General features: G+C 38.9%; 1 protein-coding gene across 1 annotated transcript; it reads left to right on the forward strand.

Annotated features, from left to right (window-relative positions):
* The first annotated feature begins 779 nt into the window (after window positions 1-779).
* LOC147610259 (uncharacterized) lies at window positions 780-3812 on the forward strand. The gene is made up of 2 exons (XM_086786155.1): window positions 780-1129; window positions 1348-3812. The coding sequence occupies exons 1-2, from the start codon at window positions 884-886 to the stop codon at window positions 2827-2829; spliced, it is 1728 nt and encodes a 575-aa protein (XP_086642281.1). The 5' UTR covers window positions 780-883; the 3' UTR covers window positions 2830-3812.
* The last annotated feature ends 9156 nt before the right edge of the window (window positions 3813-12968 follow it).

Here is a 12968-nt window from a genome sequence, read left to right on the forward strand (position 1 = left end):
GAGCACTATAAAAAAATTAAACCTCCCCCCACTAATGGGCCAACGATTGTGTTTTTGGAACTCGCATGAACAAGCCTCTCATAGGTTATGGTTTAGGCCTTTAATACCTTTCAAGTGCCCCCTCCCTTTCCCCTCCCTCCCCCCCCCCCTCTCTCTCTCTCTCCACCTTTAATAGTCCTTCTAGGGCTCTTGGCATAGTTGCTATGACTTAAAAAACCTCTCTCTCTCTCTCTCTCTCTCTCTCTCTCTCTCTCCACCTTTAATACCTTTCAACTTGTCACCCAACACCCCCATTCCCCTTCTCTCTCCCTCCCCACCTAAGAAACCATCGATGGGATTTTAAACACTAGGTTGAACGGTAGTGCAAAAGTGGCACCACCCCTCACAACGGATATTTTTGGGAATTCGTGAGAACAAGCCCCTCATAGGTAGAGTCAATACTTTTCAAATGTCCCCCCCCCCCCCCTCTCTCTCTCTCTCTCCATGTAGGTACTTGTAGGCACACTTAATAGTGACCTTTTTGTTTTGGACACAGCATCTCCAATTCACTTGAAGAAATCTTTGACATTATTGGAATTTGGGAATAGAGAGTGGGGAAGTTACAATAGGTATACTCTACAACCACCTTAACTTTTAAGGGCTAAAGCATGTGACAATGAAGGCAAGGGGGAAAAGGTGAGAGAGGCATTAAGTATTTACCATGAATGGGAGTTCTTAGTTAGGTGGAGTTTAGATGGTGGTATCAAGAGCGATATAAATGCAAGAACTTTTCTCTGTCTTCCTCTCTCTCTCTTTCTCTCTCTCTCTCTCTCACACACACAGAGTCTCTTTTTATACATGGTCGTTTGTTTAGCTTCCTGTTATGGGCTGAACCCGAGCAGCTATGCAACCCAAATTTCTATCAGCTGGACTTCAGTTGCCTGGCAAGACCACCTTCCTTGTAGCCATCTCCTTTAGTATGCTCTTCCTTCTCCTGACCACAGGTTCCAACTATCTTCTTGAAGGAAGCTTGGGTTTTGTTGCCACACAACTCCCCATCTCCAGCAGCACCATCATCAGCAGCCGCAATTACAATGCATCCACACTGAAAGGAGGAGCTGGAGAGCCCTCTACCTCACTCAAATCAAAGGCAACACTTTTGCTTCATAATACTGTCACTGCTTTTAAAATTAACCATCTGATGATGCTTAAGTGTGTACCAATTTGTTGGAAATTGAAGGGTGCCAGGGTATCTTATGAGCAGAGAGAAGCCCACCACGCAACCCCCTGTACTCATTGATCAAATCACATGCACACAATAATGCTAGGCCATGGTCTTATAACCCTTTTGATATCAAATTTTTGCAGGAGGTGGATGTAGCTGGCACACTTGTTAAAGTAGATTGGATAAGGCTATCTCCTGTTTCCAATTTCACCCAGAAGTATTTAGCATTGATAGCACAGAATGGGAGCAAGTCTTGCCATCATATGGCGACTGCAAGTGCTCACCTATTTGGGTTGCCTAGACCCAAGAAGGGTGAACCTCACATCAGTCTGAGTTGTGGGCTGATACATGAGCTTACATTAATCTCTTTTGATGAAAATGGAAGAAGAAGATGCTTTGGAGGGGATTATTTTGAGACAGATCTGTCTGGCCCTGATTGGAAGTCTAGACCCCCCATCACAGATCTTGGAGATGGGTCTTATTCCATCCTTCTTCAAGTCCACCCAAGGTTTGCAGGTGTATATAACTTTAGGGTTTTCCTCATGTTTTCCAACTACCATGGCCTCCACAGAAGGCCAGAAAGTTGGTTTAGGAATGAAACAATGTTCAACTTGCAGATCAAGTTCCGAGCCGAGAAGAGTTTGCCCTCAGTGACGGATTTACCGCGGTTAAGACAGTGTAAAGCTGGTGATTTTCAGTCGGATGGTTGGACGGGGAGGTGGGTTAGGTCCAAGCACAACAGGAATTGCTCTGTGGATTCCAAGGGGAGGTTCTTATGCTTGGATGTAAATGAGAAATGTGAGGACACATGGTGTAAAGGCCCTGTAGGGCGCCTGGAGAGCAATGGATGGGTGTATTCGGCCCATTGTTCGTTCAGAATTTTCACAAGTGATGTTGCTTGGAAATGCTTAAATAAGAAGTGGCTTTTCTTCTGGGGTGATTCCAACCATGTGGACACCATCAGAAACTTTCTCAACTTTGTCTTGGGCTTCGAGAATATCACAGAGGTCCCTAGAAGATTTGACACCACATACTCTAGGCCACATAACCCCTCCCAATATGTGAGAATAACCAGCATGTTTAATGGCCATTCTAATGTCTCTCTGAACCATGAAGGCCTATTCTCACTCAATAACTCTGCTTTCAGAGAGCAGGTAGGTTCTTATTTCTCGGAGAATTCAGCGCCGGATGTCATCATTATGAACTCTGGCCTCCATGATGGCATGTATTGGAAACATATTCATCATTTTGTAGAGCAAGGGGTCGACAGAGCCACCGATTTTTGGGCTTCTTTGCTGAATAGAGTGAAGGGGCCAAAGCCCAGAGTCATCTACAGGACCACCATCGCGACTGCTGCATGGGCGAGAGGTGCGGCTTTCAACCCACACAAGATGGAGGTGTTCAATTACATGCTTGTGGAGAGACTCAAGAAGGCCCATCTGCTATGGGGTGTTGTTGATGGGTTTGATCTCACATACCCATGGCATTTTGACAATAATTGCAGTGATGGAGTGCATTACGGTAAGCCGCCAGCGGCGACCAGCTGGTTTGGGCAAATGGGTCATCAGTATTATGTTGATCTCATGCTTGTGCACATCTTGTTGCATGCAATGTGCATCGATTAGGCATCGATAGATGCCATATGATGCATTGGGGTGATCAGTAATTTGTTGATCTCATTCTTGTGCACATGTCACTGCATGTGCAGTATGCATCAATAAGGCCTAATGGATGCATTGGGGCTATCAGTAATTTGTTGATCTCATTCTTGTGCACATCTCACCGCGTTCTCCTTTTGCGAGTGTACGGGACACATTCTGTGCGGTGTAAAACCCGGCTTGTGAAACAGCATCTCACTGCATGTGCAGTATGCATCAGTGAGGCATAATGGATGCCACATGATGGATCAGTCAGGCTCTACTAAAATTGTATTAATTTGTTAGTGCATTATGCGAGGGAAAGGCAGGAAATTAATCAACAGGTAATGGTGGGGGGAGGCAAGTCATTATTGCAGCAATATGAAGAGAAGGGAAAGCTTAAGCCTTAAACTTCACTAATCAAGAACAGTTAAGAGGGTGAGGGGTTAAACTTCACTTAGCACGGATGTGATCTCCGAATCAAGAACGGTTAAGAGAGGGCGGAAGGGGAAGCTGGGGTGAAAAAGAGCAGAGACTGGTGCAAGCTGGTTCATTGGCGCGAAGGCCGGACAAGTCAAAAAGCAAGGGTCCGGACAAGCGGCCGGACACATGAAATGTGAAATGTCGACTGTGGTCCAAATATTTAAAAAAAACAATTACGCGGACTTCTCCCGCTTTTAGAATTTAGCCTATTTTTGTTTTCGAAGTTTGGGCCGTTGGATCTTCTGCCCTCCACCTGCCACTCGCTTTTTGGGGCCCACATTTGCGTGTGGGACAGCACCACGTGCCGTACTTGCTACGTGTCCTTTTCATTACGGACAGTTTTTGAAAAAACGGTACGTCTCCATGTGTAAATGTGTACGGCTCTCGAGTCTCACCCAAACTTTTTATTTTTGTCGACCCTTCAGGATGTTCCCTTTTTATCGTAACCAGCGTGTCACAAATAAACTTTCTTTCTAACCAATGAAAAATTTGACTATCTTATTGAAATTTTCTATATCGACAATATTTAAATTGAAGTTGACATAATTGCAACGGTTTTCTCTTCTTTTTAAAAAAAATGCTTAAATTAGATTATAAAAAGCTACACGCTACATTGTAATAAGTTAAGCTTCTTTGTAAAAAGCTTTCCTCTCGGTCGTATAGTATCTCTATTGGGCATCCGAATCTTGTCATGATAGTTTCATTCTTTCCTTGACATTGTTTGTACACTTGTCGTCGAGAATCAAAATGTCTAATCTCTAGAGTAGAGAGGGTCGTATGGTGACACCTAGTAAAACAAGTAATATTTCTTGGAGAGAAATGTGTCCTTAAAATTCAATCCACAATTGAATCACAGTTCGATTTGTCTTTTCATGATGAATATTTGGAAACCAAAGGAGATTTTTTAAAAACATTTCTTCAACATGAAAATCTCAAATGTGCAAAATGGACAAATATCGTGCGCATATCGATAAATAGAATGTCATAAATCAACGAGTCGTCTTTCTCCACCAACAATACTCTTGGAATAATCTTTTTTAAAAAACTCTTTATTAAAGGTAGGTACGTCTCCTTGTTATTGTGTCTTTGTTGGTCTTTACTTAGTGTTAGGAATTTTCTTTTACCGAGCTTTTCATTTATTTCTTTTCATTGTCTATAGAGGAAAATGTAACTTTTAACAAGCATTTTCTTCACACTTTAAGCAGATTATGTAACTAAAGCTTGATTTTCTTGAGGGGCTTGTAAAGATTGAACAAGTTTTAGGCTACATTGAACCTAACTTCTCTTGAAGCTTGTCTAGGTAAAGCTTGTAAGTTGTCAACTCTCTCCAAAAATTAGGTCTCTTATAGTTCTTTGAAATAATCATTTTCTCAATGTAACACTTATAACTTCAAAGTTTTGCTATTTTTCTTGAAATTTTATAGTTTGAGTTAAAGATTAGTTGAATTTTGTTTAAATTTATCCATTTTTTTACAAGTTGAAATGAGTGTTCATAAAAAATTTTTCCTAGTTGATGTCATGATCATTTTATAGTTGAAAATTAACATTATATTATAGTTTTATTGACTTTTTAAAAAAAAAGATATAATCTAGGGACTTTCATAACCTATTTATTGAATGAATTGTCATACGTTTTAGCAAAAGAATTAGTATTTATTAAATTTTTATATTTAAGATTAATAGAATTAAGAAATTTCTTTTATTCTAATTGGTTTTAAAAATACATTTTTTTGAGCATTAATTATCAGTGTGTAGTTAGAATGGGAAAATGAAGTCTTTAAAGTAGCTCAATACATATTGAATACTATAGCTTTATATCTTATAATAATGTAACACTTATAACTTGAAAGTTTTACTATTTTTCTTGAAATTTTATAGCTTTTGAGTTGAAAATTAACTAAATTTTATTTAATTTTGCATATTTCAAACTTTTTTTACAAGTTGAAATGAGTGTTTATAAAATTTTCTCTCTAGTTGTTACTCGTTTTGAATTGACTATAATCTCTCTATCTATACATGACGTGTATCGATGGCATTAGTCTAGAAAAACATCGAAATCTACTTCGTAAAGACATGTCATGATCATTATAGTTAAAAATTGGCATTATATAATAGTTTTATCAACATTTTTAAAAAAAAGATGAACTAGGATAATAGTTTTATCAACATTTTTAAAAAAAAGAGATGAACTAGGGACTTTCATAACCTGTTTATGGAATGAATTGTCATATGTTTTAGCAAAAGAATTAGTATTTATTGATTTTTTATATTCAAGATTAATAGAATTAAGAAGTTCCTCTTATTCTATTTGGTATTAAAAATGAAGTCTTTAAAGTAGCTCAATAGATACTGAACATTATTTTGAGTACAAGTTCCTATAATGTCATTTTCTTTGGTACCTTTGCTTGTTTCTTTGAAGTTATGATGATTCCAAGGTTAGGTGATGGTAAACTCATGGGTTTGTGCCTCTCTATTATATAACATCAAATGCGCATAAATATTAACTCTCTAAGATATCTCTCGTATCATTTCTTCATTCATGGACCCAATTAGTCGGGTACTTTTCAAGCAAAATATAGGTAAATATTAGGTAAGATCCCATATATATCGGATAGTCAAGGATCAACTCTTCTGATTAGGCGATCTTCATAGAAAGCTTGGGGTGTTACTTACCAGTGGGATTCCTCCCTACCTCAAAAGAAGAAAGGGTATGGGAGATATCTTACAGAGTTCACAAGGTTCTTTAATTTTCTTTATTCCTAATGTCAACAAATCATTTAAAAAATAATACATTTATAATCATGAACTTGAATTGTAGCAAGAGAGTTATAACACAGTCTGGAAAACATTCTTAGGTACATTAAGTTACATACAATCTAGGCATTGCGACTGTTGTGGGCGACAAATTATCACATATTAGTGAGGTGAAATGTCTCCACTCACCTACACTAACATGAAATCTATCAAGCTCGGGTTTGCAATCCCAAAAGGAACCCTCGCCCTGTCTTATGGTGGGTTAACCATCATAGGTAGTTTTCCCAACTCCGTAAATACTCATCAAGAGTTTGTTGGCTTGGATGAGACAATATCTAGTTGTCCCAGATCACTTTGGAATGGTTATTCCCAAGAGAATATGTTGGTTTATTTTACAAAAATTTTAGAATATGCTATCAGTCTTGTTGTAATCTTGCATCCATATTTCATGTAGCGGTCCATGTAATAGAATAAACACTCACATAAGAAAAATAAGCTTTTCTTTCTTCTCTTTATTTAGTTAAAAATTTTGCTAATTGCATCAGATAATCCTTTCTTAATCAAAAACTTCTAGGGTCTGGTCCCACTTACATAATGAGGTGGAGATCCAATAATTGCGGGGCTACGGGGAGGTGAGCCAGTCCTCCGCTTCCTTCGGGGTGATTTGTGGCTACCGTCACTCGAGGTCCCATTGTCACCTCACCACGATCATCCATTCTTGGATAACTCCTCCCCCCTCGCTTTGCACATCCACCATGAGCCATCCTCTAAGAATAGAGGTCGAACACTGTCTTGTTTGGGCATGGATTTCCTCTTAAGACAAGCAAATCTTAGGTAGGAACCTTCTTGCTTGTGAAAGGAATACTCAATCATGAGGCTATGAACACTTTTGATATATCAAGTGAGAATTAAATACTCAATTTAATTTGGTTTGGATAAAATGAAATAAATTTAAAAGGGAGATTTTTCTTATACTATCCTACATGGACAGAGAGAGAGGAAGCGATAAGAGGAGGGAGAGGGAGCAAGCGAGAGAGCGAGAGAGAGAGAGAGAGAGAGAGAGAGAGAGAGAGAGAGAGAGAGAGAGAGAGAGAGAGAGAGAGAGAGAGAGAGGAGGAGGAGATGTCAAGGGAGGGAGGTAGCATGCATTGGTATGCATGTGTGTGTGTGTGTGTGTGTGTGTGTGTGTGAGAGAGAGAGAGAGAGAGAGAAGTCAAGGGGGTGATGAAAGGGTCCTAAGAGGGAGGTTTAAATATGGGAGAAGGGGCAGGGATTGGTATGTGTATGTGTGTGTGTGTGTGTGTGTGTGTGTGTGTGTGTGTGTGTGTGAGAGAGAGAGAGAGAGAGAGAGAGAGAGAGAGAGAGAGAGAGAGAGGTCAAGGGAGGGAAGCAGCATGGGCTACGTATGCGTGTGTGTGTGTGTGTGTGTGTGTGTGAGAGAGAGAGAGAGAGAGAGAGAGAGAGAGAGGTCAAGGGAGGGAAGCAAGGTGGGCTACGTATGTGTGTGTGTGTGTGTGAGAGAGAGAGAGAGAGAGAGAGAGAGAGAGAGAGAAAGAAGAAGAAGAAGAAGAAGAAGAAGAAGTGTGGGATGGGTGTGTGTGTGTGTGTGTGTGTGTGTGTGTGTGTGTGTGTGCGTGAGAGAGAGAGAGAGAGAGAGAAGAAGAAGAAGAAGAAGAAGAAGAAGAAGAAGAAGAAGTCAAGGGAGGGAAGTAGCGTGGGCTGGCCGATGGGAGAAGAGGACAAGGATTGTGCATGCACGACTGGTGGGAAGAGACCAATGAAGGAATGGGCTATGCAAGCATGACGAGGGAGAGGTTTGCATGGGGGTGGTCGATGGTCTGTAGATCCATTAGAAGAAATATGGACTCTTCATTTTGCCCCTTAAGGAGTGAATAAAAAAAGAATGGCCTAACTTCCCAAATCTCTTAGATAAAAAAATAGAGCCCATAACTTTAAAAAATAGAGAAATGTCATATGTCCGTGTGATTTTCACCATCAACTATTCTTTCATGTCAGATGTACATTGTGGTCATCACACATGGAAGTTTGAAAAATGTATTTCATTTTTTACATTTTTCTATGTTGAACTTTCTACTCTCCCTCCTTTTTCAATTGTCTACCTTTTCATCCCCCCTCCCCCTTTTTTTTTCGACAAAATTCAATTTCTTCATATCCTCTAGGTCTCTGCTTCTTTCTTCACAAAATTTTATAGGTAGCTTCCTCTCCACCATAGCTACCTTCTCCTAAAATTTCTCCTCATTTAGAAAAAACCTCACTGAGTTACGTCCATTTTCTCATGTGAGCTTTCTCTTCTATGCACCATAGATCCTTTGTTGTGTTTTTTCTCTTCAAGTTGTACAATCTTTATTTAGTACTGTTCTAACTCAGGAGTCCAATTTTAGTGTTTTGTTGCTATGTTTTTTGTTTTTTTTGCACCATAGATAACTTGTTGTTTTCTTGTATTTATAGATAGATTCATGTACATGATATCTATCTTGGTCCCAAGCTGCATTTGGTTTTGACAAAGTCTCTCTGAGTAATGATCATTTCTATCACATTTCATTGGTTTTAGGCTCTCTTTATACTTCACCGGTTTAGGGTGCTGTTTGGTGATGCTTACTATAAGCTATAATACATTGTGCTTATGTTCATAGAAGTGTTCTATTTGTTTAGGGTTTCATAGGCGATAAGATGTGTTTAGGATTAATAATAATGCTGATGGAATTTTCAATAGGGAGATAATAAGGGTAACTGGATTTGTAATCAATAGACCAAGTTTTTCATATGTTTAGGGCTAGCAGTAATGTTCATTTTTAATGTGTTTAGGGTTAGTAATAATGTTAATTGTTAATATACGGGGATTTTATTACAATAGAAGAGACAACCTACGATGAGAGGAGTGGCTCAGCTTGTGCTTTATGACATATTGATGTAGGGTTTGTTTATGTTTTGTCTTGATGTCATGATGTTTATTTTCATAAAAGCAAGGTTGTGACCAACAAGGTATAAATCAAAGCAGTAGGTTGCTATTTATTTCTTATTGTTTTAATCTTTATGTGTTTCTTACAACCTTAGCACATATTTATTAATCATGTAGTCTAACTTTGTTAATTTGGTGCTTTGTTTTTTACTGTAGATGTCTTCAAGGAGGAGGAATATTAGTAATATTCACAAAATGGAGGAGTTTAATAGGAGAGATGATGAAGGTAATTGGATCCTTGATCAATACAGTACAGTAAGTTAAGTTGGATTTTAATGCGACCAAGTACTCATGGGAGTTTCAAGGTCAAGCGCAAAGATGTAACAGACAGACCCCAACAAACAATGGAAAGGTAGAATCATAGAGTTTAGGAGACGCACCAATGGTATGATTACAATGACAGAGGCTTTCATTCAACATGTTTATATGCATAAAGAGATTCGAGTGCATCATGACAACTTCAGTGCAAGACATAAGACTAACAGTAAGTTTATATCTCTGTGCTTTGTGTTCTTGTGCTTTCAGTCCATGTTTATTAGATAGAGTTTTGTTGCTTGCAACTTTATATCCATCTACTCTATACATGAATGGCAGAATGTAGAGTGTTTAAGTGGAATGCTAAATGTTTTACATGTAGAGATAGGTTTGCCGCCTTGATCTATGACAACAAGAGTGAAAGTGAATTGGCATCTCATATTTACTTTTATGATTCATTGTATGTTGTGGAGAGACATAGTTTGGAGTACATTCCACTACCACTGTTGTTTAGCCAAGAATGGTATAATCCTAGCTTAGACATGTCAGAAGCATGTAGGTTCAAGATAAAAACTAATGTTCATGGTGCCATGAAACCCTCCACGGGCTCTAGAGATGTGCATCTAAGTTGGTGTGTTTACACATTTGTTTGGATCCTGTGAAGTAGTTAAGAAAACTAAGATTACTTACCAATGCAAGTGCCCATCTGAGGATTAGATGACTCAATTTACTAGGTGAGTCATGGCATCTCAAGAGAACTCACCATGATGATATCATTGAGTGCAAAATCACTGTGTCAGATGTTACCTTTAGGTAAGATTGCACTTATGTTGATTTTTGATAGTTTTTATTCACAAGTACTTATGTTGATTGTTGTTGTTGTTTTTTATGACAGGTACTTCATTGTTGCAAGATAAACTTTGTGCATTTGCTTCAAGTATAGGAGGTAACAACTTCTACGAGAGGAGTGGCTCAGCTTCTTGGACCAAGACATGCAAGATGGCACACATTCAACACTCATTGATGTGGTTATTCTTTGGGAGGGTCATGACCCTTTTAGTGTTAATGTAGAGAGTCATTGGCCCCTTAGTTTTCTGACGTAGGAAATCCAACTAATGTCCAATGATCTCCCCTGGTAACTTTTATTTCAAGTTGGATGGTAGGAAGGTTGGGAGTCAGAGTGAACATTGCATAACATGCAAGCAGTGTGTTGCTTCACACATCCTTGAGATTGTGGAGTCAATGTTCCAAGTGAATATAAGAAGCTGTTTCTATAAAAGTGTTATAAAGTGTTGTAGTTTTTCAAGTCTAATGTGTTTCAAACCCATGAATATGTAAGAAAATAATGATAAGTATAAGTAAGTAGTACGAATGTAAATTTAAGTATAACTATATATTTAAGCTCAAATAATAATATAATTAACTATGCTAGAAATAGAAGTATGATTTATTATATTTTAATGAAGTGTCATTGCCTTTTAAGTCACTAGATATAAGTATATATAGGTATAAAAATAAATATAACTTTAAGTATATATTTAAGTATAAATAATAATATAAGTAACCATGTAAATAATATAATATAAGAATATTATTACAATGTAGTATGAAAAAAAATTATGATTTATTATATTTTAATGACATGTCCTTTATTTATTAGAGTATAAACATAAGGTATTAAAATAAATATAAGTTTATAGCTATTTGTAAGTATAAGAATAAACATAAGTATAAATTTATTAAAAATACTATAAATTTGAGTGTAAATATAAATATGAGTATAAGTTAGATTAAACTCATTTATACTATCTATTCACTAGGTCTCCATTTGTGTGCTAGCTCTCTCCACTACCCATCATGGCCACCTCCCCTGCTTTCGTTGCATGAATTAGCAACACTCGCTATGCTCACCTTGGGGAATAGGTCTATCCCACGTTTTGCAAGAGTTTAGACCTCAAGGCTGCCATTACCACCTTAGACATAGACTCCACCTTGTTAGATGCATTTTGCATAGTAATCAACGAATTTACCTACTTTATCCCAAACTCCACCTTGAGTTGGATTCCTTTGGAGTTCCTCTTTGGAATGAAGAGCGGGTCTAACCACAAGAAGGCGGTGAACAGAGGTCTAGCTCATGTCACATCTCCACACTACTGTTGTCCTAACCTCCTATATGAAGAGCACATCCCACTCGATCTCATTGAGTGGGATATTGCTTTTGCTATCTACATCTTGAACTCTGATGTTCAAGAGTCTGAGGATGATGACATCCCTGTTCTCCCACTGGTGGAATACATAGACAGAGAGCCAGAGGAGACCGCTCTAGACCCTGTCGGTCGTTGAGGCTGCAGAGAGCTCTCACATGGTGCTTACATCCATCCAACCTTATGAACCCAAAGTCATGACCCACCACTAGCTTCATTGAGTGCCATCACCATCGAAGGGGTGGAGTACCTCCTCATGCAGGATGTGTGAGAGCTCTTGGAGTTGAGGGAGGAGAAACTCTACAATATAGTTGTGCGAGATGTCATTGACGAGTTTGTGGACTTTGATTTCCAAGAAGCCCTACTACAGGTTGATGAGGTAGGACGATATGATGATAGTAGTGTAGATGACATCTTTGCTATCATCACCGTTCTAAGAAGCAGATTGAGGATGCAGCTCCTCAATATGAGATTTTATATGAAGAGTTCAAGCACTTGCAAGAGGAACTTTTTGGACCTCGACCACAGCATGCGACACCTGTTGTCGAGTCGAACGATGGCAGACCCATTTCTTCAGGAGCAGTTCTGGAGGCACCCTTGTAGAAGGAGCTCAACAAAGCAGAGAAGATAACTTCCTTTTATCAGATGCTTCCTAAATTTGATATATGGGGCCTCTATGGCATGTAGAACCCCACACATATGATGCCATGCACATCAAAGGCCTGTAAGGGCTCTGTCGTCCCCCGAAGGCTTGCATGAGAAGGCTTGGTTTTGCAAAAACTAGGCCTTCTCATGTGAGCCTTTGGACAAAGCCCTTATAGGCCTCTGATGGGCATGGCATCATATGTGTGGGGTCTACATGGCATACAAGCCCCATATATCAAATTTGGGACCATTCTGTAAAAAAATCTTCCTCTCCCATGCATTGCATGATCGATGCTGACATTAATTTTTGTTGGTGGAGCAGAAAATTGTGTATCTTGATGAATTTGCATCGAGGCAAAGTGGAAGGTATGGGGGCCAAGGAAGGGTTCATCAGGACTCTGCGGGGGTAAAAGAGTACATTGGCAAACTTACCAATGATGTGATAATCTTTGTAACAAAGTGTTCTTAGGATGCACATGCACATGGGATGGGCCTAGGCACATGGGCTTAGGGTCATTTACATGTGGGATGGGCCTAGGCACATGGGCTTAGGGTCATTTACGTGTGGGATTAGGGCACATGGACCTTGGGATTATAAAAGGCATGTGCTCTAGGAGTATTGTACCCTTGGAACCTTTTGAACCTTTTGACCTTTTGATAATCATGAATACACAAGTCTCTTACTCTCTCTCTCTTCTCTCTCTAAACCTAGGTTAATCATCCTAATCTAGGCTAATCCAAGGCTAATTAGGCTAAATCCAAGCTAATCTAGATGCTACTTTCTTTCATTATTTGGTATCAGAGTC

This window comes from Cibotium barometz, chromosome 49 (genome assembly GCF_041138505.1).
Source record: "Cibotium barometz isolate CiBa-2024 chromosome 49, ASM4113850v1, whole genome shotgun sequence".
NCBI classification, from domain to species: Eukaryota; Viridiplantae; Streptophyta; class Polypodiopsida; order Cyatheales; family Cibotiaceae; genus Cibotium; species Cibotium barometz.